This window comes from Phalangium opilio, unplaced genomic scaffold (assembly GCF_054372755.1).
Source record: "Phalangium opilio isolate 3A_F unplaced genomic scaffold, DU_Popi_V2 ptg000105l_1, whole genome shotgun sequence".
Classification (NCBI taxonomy): domain Eukaryota; kingdom Metazoa; phylum Arthropoda; class Arachnida; order Opiliones; family Phalangiidae; genus Phalangium; species Phalangium opilio.
In genome coordinates this window covers 9,479,157-9,499,453 of record NW_028324207.1, presented here as the reverse complement: position 1 = coordinate 9,499,453, position 20,297 = coordinate 9,479,157, and the positions used below count along the sequence as shown (strand labels likewise).

The following is a 20,297-nucleotide window of genomic DNA, read 5'->3' as shown; positions in this document are numbered from 1 at the left end:
TCTATTCACACGATCCAACTAGTTGATTCAACTCAAGTTGACGCATCAAGCTGAGTCAAAATGTTGGATCGTCTGAAAGAGCCTTTATTCCACATAACGATCCTGGCTTTATTAGCTCTTGTTTAGAAGATAAGGCTATGTAAACCTTATGGGTTTACATTGCATTACAAATTGCTTGTCTTCGCCAAACTAGTGTAGTGGTGGAAAAAATGTTTCCAATATGTGACATCAAGTAGTTATCTATGTGTAATTTATACACATCGGCTGTGTCCAGTTACGTTTGCCATACAATGTCTGCAGAGTGTTCATCATAAAATAGCAAATGTCCTTCTTACCAAAATTGCTTGAGCCTCAACTTTAAAAACTGGTAGTTTCCAATACATACGATATTATATCAAACGATTTTTAATGCCTTTTATTAAAATTTTAAATGATTGATTTATAAATCATTTTGAGTCGTCGCTACAAATAAGGGAACCAATGGACCCACGGTCTTATCGTTCCGAAAATCATGATGAAAGATTAAGTTTCATCCTTTGGTTTCAATATCAAGAAGTAACATAAAATTTATACTCTGTCCTCACACGGACTCTTGCGACAATAATGGAAATTTTCATGATCAAATATTTTGAACAAATGGAATTTTGGTGAAAAAAACTAAGATAAGTATTTTTTTAAATAATTGATGTTTTATAATCATGACATTTTCTTTTGCTTTTTCTTGTCTTTGCCCACTAAGACAAGGTTTTATTAATATTAAAATAAATTTGACTCAGACATATTTAGGGTAGTCTTTATTTTTCCACAATTACATTTAGAGACATTTAGTAATTATTTGGTTATTTTCCATTTAGTTATTAGATAACATCAGCAATATTTGTTGCTTGCAGTGACATCTACTTTATCATTACGTTTAACACTAAAATTAAACACGTTGGTTAAGTTTAGATTATGACGGTGAGTAATTAAATTACGTGCTTTGGTTATATTCCCTTCGTTTAGTTTTAGAGATATTCTCTAATTCATTGATGAATGATTTGAAGGGATAAAATCATGGAAGTGACATAACTTTACTATTCGGGACCGAACAGACAAGTAAAACACTTATTTTGAGTGTCCCAGTAGTACCAAGAGAAAAAAGGAGTTTTTATTGTAAAATAAAAACTCTTGTCTTCTCACGTGCTTTTTTGAAAATAATGAAGACTTCATGATAAAATATTTTGGGCAAACCGGAATTTAGTGAAAAAACGAAGATAAGTATTTTTTCAAATAATGGATGATTTATAATCATGTCTTTAAACAGAGAAATTTTAATATCTGGACTTCAGTCATATTATCTTGTTCTCTTATATGTTGTATTTTCTAGTCATTGTGCACTAAGGCATTTTTATAGTAATTTTAATTTATAGATGAGGAGCCTTCTATTGGTATGGACCATTTCATTAATAACTTGCAATGAAACCAACACAGGCGGCCAGAAGCCACCCTCTTGGGTTATTTCCCTCGTGTCAAGAAGCCAAATGGACAAAGCCCGAGTTCGGGCCTAGCGCCACTACGAAGATGCGATATTTGTCATTCTTGCATGGTTATAGAGCTCGGCATTATCTATTTATTATCCACGTTATTTTATCTTTATCCATACTCGAAAAATATCCACAGAACTTACATGTTAAATCGTGTTATAATCAACAACTTTGTTTATAAATAATCGGTTATCCACCAATTTGTGGATAATGGATGGATAATTCCGAGCTCTACTTGGTTATCAATAAGGCTTCGCTTACTTAAGGTTAGATTCTTTCTATAACAATAGGCTAATTGTTAAAAAAACCAAATGTCTCATATGCAGGTTAACTCTGCTTCGGATTTTATCATCAATACTTAGCTAGAACCAAATGTTTAAGACTAAGCATCGCGTATCTTCCTGTTTTTGAAATAATCTCAGATTTGAACATCTGTTTTAAAAGCCCCTCTTTTACAGTCTTATATTGTTCGCATCATAATGAATACGTTCAGTTTTTAATGAAACATGAACATTATCAGCATCTCCATGGTGAAGACGAAAGAAGCGACTCCAAGCATTGCCGCCCACATTGCCAACTTGGCTGCGATGTCCTTGAACTTGAGTACATGTACTTCATTCTCATTCTCCGAATGTTCATATACGATGTGGTAGTCTCTCTTGAGGGAGCGTAGCCAAGGTGTCAATTGGCCAGTTTCCAAGAAAGCCCGCAATCTGTAATCATGAAAGGATAATAATTAAAGTTCTCTAATCAGGTGAAACCCTTGTTGCCTCATTAGTGTCGATATAAATATTTGAGCATTTATTCATCTGTACGTTTCAGTGTAAACACGGCTTCACTAATTCTTCAAGTGATATCTAGTGTGTTTTACGATGAGCTCACTTGAACTCACTCGTAAAAACGCCGGGTGTCTATGCTTCTAGTCTTTAATAAAAAACAGCTAATTGAAACCGTTATTAGACGGGATAACAGTTTCTCCGTTTTTAATGTCCTCGATGAAAAACATTAGCACAAAGTGTATTACTGAACTAGGATAGAAAGGAAACCAACCTTCGGTTTATATACTTCAGAGCTTCAGGATTCGTTGGCCATTTTGCGAGAAAAACCATCGGTTTCTCAAAGTACTTATCAGAACCAAGGTGAAGATCCAGAAGAATGGGTTTGTTCAAAATCTTTGAGTAAATACTCGAAATCTGTAAAACAGATATATCCGCAAACCAAACTTCCTCTCCACTTGATAGTTTTTCTTTATCGGGGTATTCGTGTTTTTGCCCCCACACCCTGTCACAGAGCCTTTTCATTGCAGTTTCAGTCTGAAATGATTCGAATATTATTAGGACACACTCTAAAAGTCTCCTTAGAAGAAAGTATAAAATCCTAACCCGTCGACAAACTTCATCATCAATTATAGTTCCAGGCTGTAATCGAATCGGGATGTCATCAGATAATCTCAGGGCATCGGATACACTGTTGATATTTTCTTTTTTCTGAGATGAGTAGTTGGCTTTCAAGACTCCGTTGAACAAATTGACGAGAACCACAATTATCAAGAGGAAAGGTCCAACGCTGAAGCGAATCACCAGTGACGAAGAAATATCGAACCCTACATGAGGAGATATTAAGCCCATGCTCAAAATGTTTGCCATGTTATATAAAACAAGAATGATGACAATTGCTAAATTAACGTGTTTAATTGTATAAATGCTACCACCAAAGAATGGTAAACCTCACAGATTTTAATTGCTTATTTTAATATAAAGAGAACATCGTTTTCGAGCCTATTCTACCGCCAACCCAGAACCCTTCTACTGTCCTTTTGAGACAATGTTTTCAATTATTCAGTTATTTTTAATAAATTTCCAATTCTTTTGCTTTTGTTTAAAATCGATGTCGTGTTACTTAGCCGTAACCGGACGAAACCACGAGGTCTACAGTACCCGGACGAAACCACGAGGTCTACAGTACCCGGACGAAACCACGAGGTCTACAGTACCCGGACGAAAACACGAGGTCTACAGTACCCGGACGAAACCACGAGGTCTACAGTACCCGGACGAAAACACGAGGTCTACAGTACCCGGACGAAACCGCGAGGTTTACAGTACCCGGACGAAACCACGAGATCTACAGTACCCGGACGAAACCACGAGATCTACAGTACCCGGACTAAACCACGAGGTCTACAGTACCCGGACGAAACCACGAGATCAACAGTACCAGAACGAAACCACGAGATCTACAGTACCCGGACGAAACCACGAGATCTACAGTACCCGGACGAAACCACGAGATCTACAGTACCCGGACGAAACCACGAGGTTCACAGTACCCGGACGAAACCACGAGATCTACAGTATCCGGACGAAACCACGAGATCTACAGTACCTGGACGAAACCACGAGATCTACAGTATCCGGACGAAACCACGAGATCTACAGTACCCGGACGAAACCACGAGGTCTACAGTACCCGGACGAAACCACGAGGTCGACAGTACCCGGACGAAACCACGAGGTCTACAGTACCCGGACGAAACCACGAGATCTACAGTATCCGGACGAAACCACGAGATCTACAGTACCCGGACGAAACCACGAGGTCTACAGTACCCGGACGAAACCACGAGGTCTACAGTACCCGGACGAAACCACGAGATCGACAGTACCCGGACGAAACCACGAGATCTACAGTACCCGGACGAAACCACGAGATCTTCGATTATTTTTTCAATTGGTAATCATCCGGTTCTGTATCTTAATTCTGCCAGCTCTCCCACAAGCTCAATGGAAATTAGACGAAATAATGCAATTCCATTGTAACACAAGTTGGGAAAACCAAAATATTACCTCTCCGAGTCAAGAGGTCTACTACTACAAACTTATTAACCTAGATATGGAATTATTTCTCTTTTTTGAAGTAAAAATTTACGAAATATTGAAGCAGTATTCCAAGCATTGCGAATATACAGTAAAGCAGACAACATTTTACATCCAATAAGGATAAATCTTGGACACATGGAAATCAGTCAATGGGGAAAAGAACAGGAAATGAATTCTACGCTTTAGCTGTTTACCGTATATTCTGATAGCTACATTCACAACTGGTTTGCAGTGTAAATACTATCGTCTCGTCTCACCTCAACAATATTCTTAGTTTGCCAACATGAATCTCAACGTTAAATAACACCAAAGCTAAATTGAAGCTAGACGCACTAATAGTCATTGCGCACCATAAATAGAATAAAAAGTCTTTAGCTACTACCCGTTTACCATTAGCCCTTTTACTATTCTAATTGCCACCATGATCTTTTCTTCTATTATAAAATCTTAACCTGATTATTTAAGAGTGTATTTAACTTTCGGCTCACTCTGAACCGTTGATATCTCTTCATTTCAGACACGAAAATCAAAGCCCAAAGTTTACTTCACCTCAGGCCTCAATTATTTACTCTTTTTTTCACTAAGCCTGTTGCGAATAATACTTGATATACCCGCCGGAGTCTAGGTCTTAATTTTCTTTATGAAATCACTAAACCAAGGATTATTCTATATACAGATGTAGTATAGCTTAAGTAATATATAAACAGCCATTTCAAATAACAACATTAAAAAAAATCTTTGGAATATCAAAGTGAAACAGAGCTTTAAAGCTACAAAAGTCCAAAATGCATCATAATTACGAAAAATACTTCCACATATTCACTTTATATTATGGAAAAAGGGAATATTAAGGTTCTGTATGATTTCTTAACACATCAACACAAGGCTAACTGCTAACGCGACGCACTAGTGTAACAATGGACGGACACACACAGACAAAATCATAGACTGCTTTTTAACTATTTCCGTATTAATTTTGAGTTGAGAAACAAGATTATCTTAAATATTAAAATAATTATAATTAATATTAAATATTTTCTTCGTTAGTTGTTCGCCTTATTGAGCGTTACATCGTTTTGATAAAGAACAATTAAACATTCTTGAGAGACTTGACTAATATTGGCGTTTGAAATGAAACATACGCCGGTTGCTTCGCCTTACTCAAATAGGTATTATATAATGGTGTCGAACTACAGTTAAGGGCAAGAACAACCGCAATTGCGAAAACCTTTGGTGGACAACCCACCCTAGGGAGGGTAGACGTTTCTCGTAACCCTAGCTGATCGCCGCGAATGTCTTAAACCAAACTTTGACCATGGAGTTAGAAGCCAATGAGACAGATTGGTGTCCATGTGAGATGGACGAAGACCAAAAGTTGGTGGGGATTAGAAGCCAGTAAGTACAGACTGGTGTCCGTGTGGGATGGACAAAGACCAGAATATGGTGGTGTGAGAACTCAAGTAGAGGAGCCATTTCCGTGACTGTGTAAGCAGTTCGGAAATGGCGAACACGTTTGTCCGATTTGGAAACTGCGAACGCGGCCACGTGGGTGTAACAACAGACACACACACACGATCGTTACAGAACCTCTCCGTGACATACGTCACTCGGAGAGATAAAGAACCACGCGTAAGACAATGGACTCGGTTTAGTAATAAACGAATATTGTAAAATTTGAAGTGATTAAAAAATGTGGATCTTCCATTACCATTTCCCAAAATGGCTCCAAAGTATTGTATGAGTTTTTGTGAGGCAATGGATATGATTGATTTTCGAGTTCCCATCACCATCATGTGCAGTACGTCAATCAACACCAGTACGCCAATGACGCAACCTAACCCGATCCATATCTGAAAAAGGTATTGAGTAAAAATTCACGGGATTACAATTTTATGCCCTTTTTCGTTTCCATTGTAGGTCTAGCATTTCTAACGCTACCTTTTCTAATAATGACCACGTGACACTTGCTTTTGCGCGATGAAGAAAACGCGTCTTTTTAAAAATCCTCGAATAAACTATTACTTTTTCTTGAATAAAGTTGACCCCGATTTGCCTTAATTACAGCGGAATTTGGAAAAGAACTCAAAGTTATGAAAGAACGTTTTCGTACTCCATTCGAAATAGATATAAGATCGTCGAAGGCCCCCATTGGAGCAGCGATGAAGGTCAGATTTTTTGCTGATAGCATTATTCGATGTGTGTACATGAATGGAACTGTGCAGATTGGAACAAACCCAATCTCAGCTTTCTGAGCAAATATATAATCTGTTTCCCTCATGCAAGGTTGTGGCTCCATATCCATGGAATCGTTCTGAAAATGAACAATTGAGTAAGAAGGAAATTGTATAGCATGGATATATATTTTAAGAGTGCTTATTATGGATTATCATCTGTTATCTTCCACAGGGCATTCCGTTTAGACGCCAGTTCAGTAGAGAAAAAAATATGACTTAGTTGGCAGATTTTAGGCTAAGTTTGGAATCCATAATGCATACTGTACATATAAATGAGCAGAGTACGTGTATCCAAAAGTGGATGAGAGGAAAAGTATGAAAGTGGCCAAAAGTCGCGAGTCATCAGAGTTTCGTCGTTGTTGACCGTTTTATTGGCGTAGCTATACTGGGCCTGTTCACTCCCTTAAAGTAGGTCTTGTGTAAATTCGCGGTTACGCGGTTACCGTCGTCTGCTATTGTGTATGCTAGAACTTCCTTGATTTGTATTTGTAGTCTGGACAGAGTTGCTGGTAATGTTTTAAAAGGTATTTGAAGGTATAATATGGATTTAAGTAAGGTTATCGAAGCAATAGAGGAGCACAAAAAACTAGATACGTTTGAAACAAATCTCGGTAATTTAGCTATAGCGCGAGCAGCTTGCGTCGTGATGCGCGTGTTCGAGTGGGCTATGGTTAAACCAAGGAGGATAAATGTCTGAACTACTTTCAGTCGCGAGTTTGCAAGTCCATCAGTCACTAGTAAACTAAATAGTTATTGGCGTAACTTTGATGTCGCGTTTTTTAACACAGGCTCTACGGCCATTGTCATACTTTCCCTCTCATCCACATTTGGTGTATCCCAAACAGGTGAAAACTCTATTGTACGCTTTTTACTGCTTTGCTTCTCACCAACATTTTTACAAGTATAGTTTTAAGTCTTTAAAATAAAGATTTGGCGACCATTTAGATTTCCACTCTATGCCTGAAGTTGCTTACCCCAACTTCAGCGGATGGCGACAATTAGCCCTCATGGAAGACACCTACATCAAGTTTTACTGAAAAGTTTTCCTGGTACTGAAAACTTCACGTAGCCGTTTTACGATTGATGACTGTGCCTAGCAAAAAGGATGGTTCATCTGGTAGAGAAAGCAGAGGTTTAAGGGTGCTTCTGGTAGAGAAAAGCGATTTAAAAATTGTCGTCATGGTAAAATGCTTGGGTTCAAATTTGGGCTATCAAAATTTCCCAAAAGCACGCTTCTCTGGTTAGAGAAAACCAAAAGACAAGTAGTCTATAGCTACTAATATATTGAAGCTCAAGCAATGCTGTAGCTCGTTTAAAAATCTTTTACAAATCGCTTTTGTTCATTGCCATAGGGTGCCAGTATGGCCAAACGGCTTCTTGTCTTGAAGTCTACTTCGTTTTTTAGTCAGTTACACATTTTCAATGAAGACATCTGTTAAAGCTCAACAAGGTCGCCCTTAATCAAGATTTTCAATAAGAACTCAGAAAGATAAAATAACGTTAGCGTTTTCTTGTTATATCCCCAAAACACCCTCTTCTTTGGAGTGCTATGCAACTATAGAATTCGCTCAAAACATGGACAAACTCATCGAAACAGAAACATCTTTGTTACAAAATTCAATATTTTTGTGCTTATTGTGAATATCTTACTTACAGAGTTAAGCCATTCATCTAGGTTCATGGTAGGGGTGAAGCTTTAAATATGAACACGATTAGGAATGCCCTTTCCTTATGATACGAAGAGCGTATAAAGAAGGAGTAGCCCCGAGCCATATGCTCGCAAACGCGGGAAAAGTACTTTTGACCACATCGCGACCGCCTTGCAAATACTTAAGGCAATGCTTATATCTGGCGACTATGTGGCGGCTCTAACACGCGCGGTACAAATACTGAAACTGTTCTAACCTAAGACAGTTCTATGAATAATCCTACAATATATAAGAGCGGTATTTACAGAATCCAATGTACGACTGTACATTTTTTGACAGGTTATGGTAAATATAAAGAAAAACAGATTCATTTGGCCAAGAGGGGTTAAACAATGCGGCTCGTACTCCTCCTTCATTCGCTCTGATGGCCTACTTTACCTAAGACGTTTCGTGTGTTCAAAAATGAAATACCAAACTCGAATTGCGGAATCGTAAGGATAATCCCAAGGTTTCTGGAAAAAGCGTAAAATTTTAAAATACAACTTTCACTAAGCAAGTGCATCTTTCTTTTGAAACACGCCTTTAAGCAGTGTGCATTAGTTAATTTCAAAGCCGAAACAAGGTGAACTTGGGGCAATTCTCTAACTTTTTAAGCGAGTTATCGCAAATGATAACTATCGTCTAAAGGGTTGTTGTCAACCTCGTGTGTTCTATGAGTGCGCCAGATCAAAATAGGCTATTATTTATGTGTCATCAAACCTTGAACGAAACTCGGCGGATGTCTCGCGAAAAACAGAGTGGTCAAGTTAAAATTTTACCGTTTTTAATTATCACGAGAGTGATAACTTATCGAAAGGGTTAAACTGGTCGATAAGTTATCGCTTGCTTTATAACCAAGACAGTAAAAAATAAATTTGCCCAGCTTGTTTTTTATTAGCACGAGCAGGATTCACGAGACATCCACCGATTTTTATTTATTTTATTTAGTGGAACTCGAGGGATAGGGTTGTGAAGCCACCAGGGCTTGGGTACAACCCCCCTCCATGGTAAAAACAAAAACAGCATAGTAGCACATAAAAAAGAACAATATGAACAGATAGAAAACAAAAACAAAAACCAACAAAATAAATTAATTAAAAAAACACTAATGGACACACGGGCCCACACACTGGCGGTTAGGGGACGGAAGAGAGCCAGGTCGAGACGGCGAGTCGAAACGACTTTCGGCCAGGAGAGTCGAGGAGGGCGGGGGGGAGCGCGTTCCAGTCATTCACCACACGGGCAGTGAAGTGGTGCTGGCGATGGCGAGTGCGGGCGCGAGGTTTTCGGAGTTTGAGGCGATGGCCACGGGTACGCGTCTCAGAGGCAAGTGCGAAGTACTGGGCGACCGGAGCGTCGACGGCCCCGCGGAACAGGTCGAACAGGTAAACGAGGTCGTTAACGCGATGGTTCAAGGTTTGATGACACACATAAATAATAGCCTATTCAGATCTCGCGCTCTCATAGAACGCACGAGGTTGACACCAACCCTTTAGACGATAGTTATCACTTGCGATAACTCGCTTAAAAAGTTAGAGAATTGCATCCATTTTCGGAAATTTTTGACTTACCTTTCCTTCCGGCCATGATACAGTTAGATTATACACGGTTTCATTCATTTTTCACCAAGAGAATTGAGTTGACTGAAAATTAATAAATTAGCACTTAGTTAATGAATTATTTTCTAGACCAAAAACGAGAACGCATGAAAAACATGAGGGGCTAATCAGTCCAGGAGTCAGAGGCGTTAGACTCCCGGTGCCAAGGTAGCACCAGAGGTAAACCCTGGAATTTTGTCTACTCTTAGAAGGTACAATATTTTGAAATATTTACGCGTAGTTCATCTCTATATTTGCTCCTTAAAACCTTTTGATGAAACGGCCATATACGCCCACTGTCATAGCAAACTTCACCTAAACACTGGGACTGGGACTGGGTAGCTCGATTACGAACGACAAATCTCTAGCGATGATGACACTGAAAAAAGGTGCACGGCTTTAGCTCGGGTTATTTTTAAATATTTTCACTTACCTTTTTGTAGACGAATTTGAAATAAATTACGAAAAATGAAGTTGTACCAATTGGAGTATCTCGTGAAAATAATGTGCTCACGAAATAAGCCTAATCGAAAGATAAGACACCAATCGAGCAAATGATTTTATAGAACAGCTCGGTATGAAGTCAAAATTTTCTAGTATCACGGACCAAACTAAAACTCGGATCGTTGAGGTTTAATTACATGTAAAGCGGAGGGAGAAATAGCAATTAGAATTTATGATGTCAAACATCACGCTATTTAAAACATGAGATTTTGAGAGAACTCGCATCTCATGAATATTTTCTAGGTTTCTGCTATTTAGTCTCTGTTTTCTTACTAATGCATAATTTAAAGAGGCTAGTTTCTAAAATCACTATTCATGGTAAAAATTATTTGATTCATCATTAAGTTAACAACTCGTATCCGAACTCGTTTCAGAGTAATATTATTCTACATAATGAGAAAATCTTTGTTTTCGACAATTTCAAAACATGGGATTTCCAAAACATTTCAAATCGCCTGTTTCCTTCTCATTACCAAATATAACATTATGCAGAAGGCGATAATAAAAGCAGTATGACACTCTTTAATACAACATGATTCTTGCAAGGCTCACCCTTTTGTTTTGCTCCCCTGCTCATCAAACTTCATATGGACATCGCACCGTGCTAGGGTGAATTCTACAACAGTTTGGTAATAAATCCAAAGCAATCAACCCACAAGCCTCGTCATGACGTGAGACAACAATCCAAAAGCGAATGCGCTCATAGAGTAATGACGAAGGAACTATTTATCGCGTATGATGTGATTCGGTTTAGTAACCTTGCTCCAAATGTAAAATGATGTTGCAATGAATCATGATACAATTTTCCCGCTTTGGGGTACACTTCTCTCGAAGAGAAGTATTATATACTTCTGATTATCTAAAAGTTAGGGCTGTGCGAATACTCGAATTTTCGAATAGTATTCGTTTAATTCGAATCGAATTTGCCATTTGGAGAAAAACGAGTATTCGAATCACGAAACGATTATTCGAAAAGATATTCGAATAACCGATTTAAATACGAATACAGCTTTCTACACCGAGTAATCGCTTCCAAGGGGCTAAATTCGAAAAACAGACTACTAGATTTAAAATTGGAGGGAGTGTGGTCACATGACGTATATGAAGCTGTTTTGTTTATGGAATTTCAACGCGATTGCGCAATTCGCGCGGTTTTTTTTTCTCTCACGAATTACTCAGTCTTAGGAAAAATTACATTCTATGGGGAACTACAATATTTTTATAGCGATTTCCAATGACTGCTCCAAAGAGTGCACTCATGGTTAGGATGACGTAACTGCCCTCAGAGAGTTTTGGAGAGAATAGTTTCGTCAGTAGAACACGATCGAGAGGTCCGAGGATGCTCTGAATAATCAAAATTGGCGCCGGAGACGAAATTGTAATAAAGTGACGCAAATAGGCTGAAACCAATTAATAGACTTAACATTTCAATTAATTTACAAAAAATCGATTTCGAGTAATGATCGACATCGTCTCTGATATAATTATTAGTTTTAGGATGAGGCGTAATATCTTTAAAGTAATGATAAATCCTCGTATTCTTCATCTTCAGAACTTTCAGAAGATGATTCCAGAAATAAATAAGCATAAGCGAGAGCCTGTCTTCTAAGAGATACCGCGTGGTCCACCATTTTAATTTTATTACGTCATACTCGAGCACCGTCGCTCCGTCGAATTTTTCAGAGCACGAAAGAGCAATTCTCGGGCAGTTTTTTGGGTCAGTGGAAAACGCGATTCTGGGCGAGTGTTGCACTCGTGTTCCCAGTGGCGGACGGAAACGCGCCGAGAGTGCACTTAGAGTGCTCTAGTGCAGTCAGTGGAAATCGGTATTAGACTGCTACGAGTATTTAGAAAACGATTAATCGCTTTGAAACGAATATTCGTCTGGAAAAACCGATTAATCGAAAAAAAAACGAGTACTCGAACGTGATTTTTTGAAAAACGAGTAGTATTCGTTTGAACGAGTACTCGATTCGGATTTCGAATAGAAGATTTACTATTCGATTCGGTTTGAAAAACCACTATTCGCACAGCCCTACTAAAAGTACAAGCATAAGTTTATAAGATATGTTCCATAAGTGTGTCACTCGTTAATGAGAGCTTGTCATGAAGTGACGTAGGTGAAACGTCATAGATTCTTGTAAAGCGACGCGTAGCGAGGCCTTGTCAAAGGCTTAGTACAGACTAAAGAGGAGGATGGACTGCAAAACCGAGTGTAGTCAATTCTCACGTCGTTCTTTAACTAGCTCTCATTAAGCCTCTAACATTACGAAGTATGGGTAGTGACATACTTATGGAACATACCTTATAAACTTATGGTACAAGTTAGGAAAATCACGGTTTCCCTATTGCTGGTTTGGGAATGGTAGTTTCGTATGCGATTACTAAACACATTGGGATTTTCCATATGATACCATATATCGAACTTAGACTTACATTATTGAAAAAAAACAAACGTATCAGGTGAAATAGGCCATCAGATAGAGCGAATACAAAATTAAAATTAGTACAATGTTAGCTTCACTAACTCTCTTGAAAACTTGAGCCCCAGCGATACTTTAAAATTTTCTTACTGGGAGGGACCGAAATTGGGAAAAACGGTAAGGGGAAGCTTCTAGTTGGTGAGTTTTTCCGTTCCCAGACGTTGGAAAAAATCCCATTCGAAAGAACTCAAAATTCGGATGTCCCACTCAACCGAACCACCGCAGTCTTTATACATATAAATTGAAGTCCTGACTGACAGACCTTGGATGAAGAATAGTTACACTTGGATATATCACTCGTAGTATAACGTGTGCTTCTGGCCGCGGTCGCGGATGCGCATTAGAGGGGCTCTAAATTTGGTAACGCGACAAGCTGTTTTTACCGGAAATGATTATTTTTTGGTTTCCGTTTGTTACGTCGTCTGCTCTGATTCCGTTTAAATTTGAAAAATAAACGGCAGTTAGGGTTAAGATCGTTTTCAGTGGCTTTTGTTTATGCGGTGATTTATGATTATGGAAGTTTTAAAGATGAACTATTATTCTTCTAATTATTATAGTAGGTGACTTTATACTTTAAATATAATTACCTTCTATAATAAAAGAAACCAGTAAAGTTGATGTTTAAATAGCCCTAGGCCTTGGCTAAACTAAACACGTGTTTCTTGTTTGTTACGGGAGTTTCAAGATTTTCACACTACGCGGCGCGAAGGTCGCGTAAGCCATTTGTGGTCCAAAAATTTGTCGACTGATATATCCAAGTGTAACTATTCTTCATCCAAGGACAGACTGACTGATAATCAACGCCCAGCCCAAACCGCTTGCCCTAGAAGGCTGAAAATTTTCAGGAACGTTACTTGTAAGTTGTAGACGCGTACTAAGAAAGATTTACCCCAATCCGCCGCCATCTTAATAAAGGGTGCCCAGAAATGTAAAAAATCTTCTCTACGCAACAAAGGCCGCACCGCGTTTCAACCGATTTCACAAATATTTAGTACACTGGTTTCCTTGAACCTATAGACGGGCTGAATGGTCTTTCGGGTTCGATTTGTTGCCATCTTTTTAAATGGCGGCCAAAAGCTTAAAAACCATTTTTTATGAAATAATGTCTGCGTGAAAAGTAATCAAATGATGCATCCCTAGGGGCTGACGGGCGACGCCGAGTGCCTTCGCTTCTAGAGTGCTACAAAAATATTAGTCGAATCAGTAAAATCTACCCAATCTTTATATCATTTTGATGGAATTTCTTATTACACGCGAGCGACGCCGAGGGCAACAGCTAGTTAAGGATAATTGAACATTGCTTAGATATCCTCGATTGATTTAAACACACGGACGTTATGATAGAGTCATTCCGTCATGAAATAAAGGATTATATAACTTTACGGGCAATGTAAACAAAGCCATGCTTCCAAACAGTTCAGTATATATTAGGTTTAACTCACTATTAGTTCGAACATAATATATTTATTTCTCTGCTGACAATTTTTATCACATTATATTTAATCTCATTCAAATCTTAATTATAAAAGCAATTAAGGGAATCAGTATCAAGGAAAAATAAGGCCGAATATGTTCTATTTTGATTAGGATTCGTCTATTATTTTTAATTTCAGTGAAATAGCTTAATCAAACCTAACCCAACAAATTATTTATAAACAACTAAATGCGAACAATCACATTTTGGAAAAGGCATCGAATTACTGGGGAAGAAACTAAATACCACCAGAAGGGGATAATAAAGAAGAAGGATGACACTCTGTATCATCTTAATGCTTTAGTTATGTAACGTCATTCTTCCCAAGCTCCCCCTTTTAGTTTGCTTCCCGCTCATCAAACTACAAATGGGCATCGCACTGTAAGGTGAATTCTAAAGTTGTTTGGCACTAAATCCCCAGCAATCATCCCACAAACCTCGTCTTGACGTGGGACAAAATTCACAAGCGCGTCTTGCAGATATTTAAGCGCTAATTGAGTAATGATGATGGAACTATTTATCGTGTATGTGATTCGGTTTAGAAACCTTGCTCTAAATGTTCCGATATTGGGAAAAGTGACGTTACTCTTACCCCGCTTTGTGGTACACTTCTCTCGAAGAGAAGTATTATATACTTCTGATACCACCCATTTATTTCAACAACGATCAGAGGTGTTGACTGTTAATTTTAAAATAGGGTAAAACAAAGAGGTCGTGGACTTACAGTTCTACCTGGGTCTGGTTATGTAATAACCAGACTAGCTTAGTCTGTAGTCTGTCCTCTTTCGTCTGTGTTGTTGTGATCGTGAACGAAAATACACTGGCGTAGTAATGAGTTTGTTGTAACTCACGTGGCTTTGAATAGGCGAAAAATTACTATGAAAAGATTCGATTACAGATCTTGACAGTATGGGAAAGAAAATGCATTGGTATCCGGTTATATTATGGCAACTCTCAATTTTTGTTTTTATTTGATGGACAGCTGTATCGATGCGAATTTATCAAAAATTCTATATTTTCGAAAAATTTCATTTGAATATCGTTTTCTAGAGTTGGCGTGGTGGGATTGGTATTACGCAAAGCGGATAAGGCTTCATTTGAACTTCTATTATACATTTTAGATAATGTGATACCTGGCAATGAGAAGGAGAAGAGGCAATTTAAAATCTATTTTGGAAGTCTAATAGGTTTTTGAAATGGTCGTTAGCTAGAATAATTAAACTCAGAAATGAGTTTGGGTACGAGTTGTTATTTTAATGATGAATTAAACCATTTTTACCATGAATAGCCACTTTAGTAGCTGGCCTCTGTGATTTGTTCAGAACCTAGAAAATTGGACCATGGATCGATGTAATTTTAAAAGCCGTAATGGAGAACAGAGTAATCTGGGCGCGCGACAAAGTTCACGACCTCCTTCCCCGGGACGGGGGGAGGGGTTATGAAAGAAGGGGCGGGTCATAGCGGGTACGGTTACGTTCAGTAACGAAAATCTCAAGGAAATCGCTGTTTTCTTGATGGGCTCGAGACATTAAAGTGACGTAAAAGGTTGTTGAACGGTAAAGTGACATTTTGAAATTAGTGCTGTTTTCAAAAATGGAGTTGGGGAATCGTCTTACCCTCAAAGCGCAAATGGATCTTTTCAATTATTAATAGGCTCGCAAATAATGATATTTTTTTAAGAGAATTATGTCTATTTGAATGGTAGAAGTAGTTTTGTAAGGAAAACTAATACAATTACTGTAGGAATGGCATTATTGGAATTTAAATTTTAAATCCCGCGCCAACTTTTCGTCTGTCAAGTGTTCAACAATCATGCGCTACGTCACGCCATCAAAAAAAACCATATCGATTAGATGGTGTTTTTGATGGGCAAGCGCTGAGCATCATGACGTCAAAACCGGAAACGCGAAAAAGCGTACAGTATGAGTAGGGAAAATCTGACATCACTTAGTAAGCGCTGTCATCAAATAGGGTTACTGAACGTACCCGTATTTTTCGCCGTTCCCGTCAGCAACGTCATCAAAACGTGGTTTAAGTGGGATTATAAGATGATTTAAATTTTTCGTTACGTGTTGAAGGGCTCTATAGTGAGCTATGAGTCGGACTGAAATAAAGGCTAACCGTTCTCTATTCTTGCTTCGAAAATTGCATGCCCCACTCACTAGATGAAATAGCAACAAGAAAAGATTCGCTTCCAGACCTTGATAGTACTGGGAAAGAAACAATATTTTCATCATCAAAGAGTTCACACACCCTCAATTTTTGTTCAAATTTGATGGACAGCTGTATCGGAGCGAATTTATTGGAAAGTCTATATAGTCGAAAATTTTCGTTAAGGTACAGTGTTTCTTGGGTTTGCGTGGAGGGATTGGTATTACCAGAAGGGGATAATAGAAGAAGGATGACACTCTGTATCCTCTTAATACTTTAGTTATGTAACGTCATTCTTCCCAGGCTCACCCTTTTTGTTTGCTTTCCTGCTCAACAAACTTCAGATGGGCATCGCACCGTGGGGTCAAATCTATAACTGTTTGCTACTAAATCCTCAGCAATCAACCCTCAAACCTTATCTTGACATGGGACGAAAATTCACAAGCGTGCCTTGGCAAATAATTAAGCGTAATCGAGTAATGATGAGGGAACTATTTATCACGTATGTGATTTGGTTTAGTAACCTTGTTCCAAATGCTCTGATGTTGGGAAGAATGACGTTACACTTACCCCGCTTTGTGGTACACTTCTCTCGAAGAGAAGTATTATATACTTCTGGTATTACCAAGAAGTTATATGTAGTATCTCAGAGAGAAGGTATAAGTTCGCATGATTTCCAGCTTTATCTCCAGTCCAAACGTAGGTCCGGAGTCAATCCCCGTCTCTAAATTACAACCAGCATCTCATTGGTTCTTGAAAACTCACGTCAGCGCGACGACGAGAGTAACGAAAATTACAGTCATATTTTCCGACTGAGGAGAGGCTAAATAGCCCGGCGCCTCCTTTTACGTCCCCCCTTGTATTTTGAAAGGGGGACTGGGACTATGGCGCGCGAATACAAAGGCATCTTATACCTTCTCTCTGAGATACTGATATAAATTCTTGGTATTACGAAAAGCGGATAAGGCTTCATTTGAACCTCCATTTCAGCTTTTAGAAAATGTGATACTTGGTAATGAGAGGGAAAAGGGGCAATTTAAAATCTAATTTGGAAGTCAAATAGGTTTTTGAAATGGTCGATAGCTAGAATAATTATACTCACAAATGAGTTCGGACACGAGTTAATAAAATAATTTTTCCCGTGAATAATGATTTTAGAAGCAGGCCTCTGTGACTTATGCAAAAATAAGAAAACTAGACTAAAAAGCACGAAGCTAGAAAATATTCATGAGATGCGAGCTTTCTCAAAAAGCTGACCTTTTAAATAGCGTGATGTACGACATCATAAATTCTGATTGCTATTTCTTTCCCCGCTTTACGTGTTACCTAACCTCAACAATTCGAGGTTCCATTTGGTATTGGAATTTTACACAGTTGATCATAACAGTATCTAGCACCGTGATTGTCAAAACTAGAAAATGATGACTTCATACCGAACTGTTCTATAAAATCCTTTGTTCGATTTGTGTCTAGAGATGTATTACGCGTAACAAGATCTAATTTTGTACCTACTATTTAAGAGCGAACTTAATTAACTGTTTTGCCCTAATTAATCTCTTGCTGGCGTGGCTCGAGAGTGTAATGCTAACTAGCTCCTCGTGTTTTTCACGCGACCTTGTTTTTAGTGTGCAAAAAAATTCAAAGTGATTTACCCAGCTCTGAAATATTAATTTGCAGTGTTAACTCAATTCACTTGGTGAAACATGAATGAAACCGTGTTTAATATTTCTGTATCATGGATGGATGGAAAGGTAGGTTATACAAAGTTGTAAATAGTCCAAAGTGTTTCGTTTAATCAGGCGTTTCGTATCTACTTTCTAAATTATTACCTAACAAAAAGTTTCAAAAAAGCAGAAATGACGATTATGTGTTTAAGTTTCTGGTTCATTTTCCAAAAACATTTTGAAACAAGTCCTGCGAAATGTGTGAATACACGCGTTGTTTTGGAAATGTGACAGATGCATCCACTCCTTGTCTTCAATTGATATATTTGATATTCCGAGTTGAGTAGAAAGTACCAAAGAACATGGGGTTACATTTCATTACGGAGATATGCCCCCTCCCAAAAAAAAGGTTGTTCGAATGTAATGGTCGCTGGGAGATCTTCATACTCCGTGAAACTTGGGAATGGCTTGACATTACCGTCGTAGGCATAATTCTACGCATTTATACCCTTCTGCTGAGTAAGAGTAGTAGTTCTAAACAAGCTGGTAACTTATGACTGCTCCAAAGAGTGCTCTCAGTGTCAGGATGACGTAACTGCCCTCAGCGAGTTTTGGAGAGAATAGTTTCGTCAGTGGAACACGATCGAGAGGTCAGAGCGCGCTCTGAATAATCAAAATTGGCGCCAGAGACGAAATTGCAATAAAGTGTGTATATCTTGACGCAAATGGGCCGAAACCAATTAATAGAATTAACATTTCAATTAATTTTCAAAAAATCTATTTTGAATAATGATCGACAACGTCTCTGATATAATTATTGGTTTTAGGAAGAGGCGTAATATCTTTAAAGTAATGATAAAACCTCGTATTCTTCATCTTCAGAACTTTAAGAAGATGATTCCAGAAATAAATAAGCATAAGCGAGAGCCTGTCTTCTATGAGATACCCCATGGTCCGCCATTTTAATTTTATTACGTCATACTCGAGCACCGTCGCTCCGTCGAATTTTTCAGAGCACGAAAGAGCAATTCTCGGGCAGTTTTTGGGGTCAGTGGAAAACGCGATTCTGGGCGAGTGTTGCACTCGTGTTCCCAGTGGCGGACGAAAACGCGCCGAGAGTGCACTTAGAGTGCTCTAGTGCAGTCAGTGGAAATCGCTATTAGTTTTAAGTCGTACTCTACAATGTTGGACATTTCCTTGTTTTAGGGGCCAATGTTTGGGAGGCCACATCTCCGTAACAAAATGTTACACACCCCATGTTCCTTGATACTTTAAACTCAGTTGGGCCGAATGAATAAACACGCTCCTGTTAGCCACACATTATAGATCCGGATTTAAGTAAACGCAATATTTAAAAATAAATCTAATAAAAAAACCATCCTTATACATTAAATCCCTTTTGAAATTTACCTGAAAATTATCAACTTCAATTGTATGGCTGTAATTGGGATACGCTTCATTTTTGCAATAAAATCCCCGACATCAAGAATCAAAACTTTTTGTGCGGTTGTAGAGTTTATGCACTTCAGTAAAAGCAAAAGTATATAGATATAAAAACATACGGTTTTATTTCAATACACTTTTGGTAAAAGTTCAATTTTGATTTTAAACTCGTTTTGCAGAAACCTTGGGAATATCCTTACGATTCCGTTTTTCGAGTTTGGTTTTTCATTTTTGAACACACGAAACGACTCAGGTAAAGTAGACCACCAGAGCGAATGATGAAGGAGTACGAGTCTTAGCTATTGACCCAACCATAAGTTTATCGTGCCTCTAAGTACACAAATAGGGGTTACAACTGGGCATCTTCTGCAGGCTATTGTGACGTCAGAACTCGTATAGCACTCAGATCCGAAGAGAGAAAATTTTGACATTTCTGTCGCGGTGCAGCCACCAAGCGGTCGAGACGATTACTAAATGGGTCGAGATTTTTACGTTTCGTTTAGGCAGGCATTGGGGGGGGGAACGAATTTTACTTAAGCAACCCCAAATCCCTCTCTCTCTCGTGAGATAGAGGCGGTTTCAGTCCCGAAACATTCTAAAAGGGATAAAAGAAACGCTTGGCTAGGCAGTACAATTTTGTATTGAAGTTGAGGTGA

The 20,297-nt window shown here is 38.5% G+C and overlaps 1 protein-coding gene across 4 annotated transcripts; it reads right to left on the bottom strand.

Moving 5' to 3' along the window:
• Nucleotides 1-659: 659 nt before the first annotated feature.
• LOC149629876 (uncharacterized) lies at nt 660-11,227 on the bottom strand. 4 transcript variants are annotated; one of them, XR_016374369.1, is made up of 9 exons: nt 9,896-11,227; nt 8,724-8,797; nt 8,291-8,330; nt 6,513-6,713; nt 6,111-6,252; nt 2,906-3,126; nt 2,574-2,836; nt 1,667-2,236; nt 660-1,605 (listed from the first exon to the last, which is right to left on the bottom strand). XR_016374369.1 is itself a non-coding variant. In XM_089851558.1 (9 exons), the coding sequence occupies exons 2-9, from the start codon at nt 9,941-9,943 to the stop codon at nt 2,020-2,022; spliced, it is 1,206 nt and encodes a 401-aa protein (XP_089707684.1). In that variant the 5' UTR covers nt 9,944-9,967; nt 10,139-11,227; the 3' UTR covers nt 660-2,019. The 4 variants fall into 4 exon arrangements, 1 of the variants encoding a protein (XP_089707684.1); XR_016374370.1 differs by having other exon boundaries at nt 660-1,552; nt 1,785-2,236; XM_089851558.1 differs by having other exon boundaries at nt 660-2,236; nt 9,896-9,967; nt 10,139-11,227.
• Between the last annotated feature and the right edge of the window lie 9,070 nt (nt 11,228-20,297).

Excerpts from the sequence above, each read along its gene's own strand:
- LOC149629876 (XM_089851558.1), bottom strand. The coding sequence starts at position 9,943 with ATGAATGAAACCGTGTATAATCTAACTGTATCATGGCCGGAAGGAAAG. Across the intron at positions 8,331-8,723 it reads GAACACACGAAACGTCTTAG|CTTCACCCCTACCATGAACC; the intron begins GTAAAGTAGGCC and ends TCATATTTAAAG. Across the intron at positions 6,714-8,290 it reads TAGATGAATGGCTTAACTCT|AACGATTCCATGGATATGGA; the intron begins GTAAGTAAGATA and ends GTTCATTTTCAG.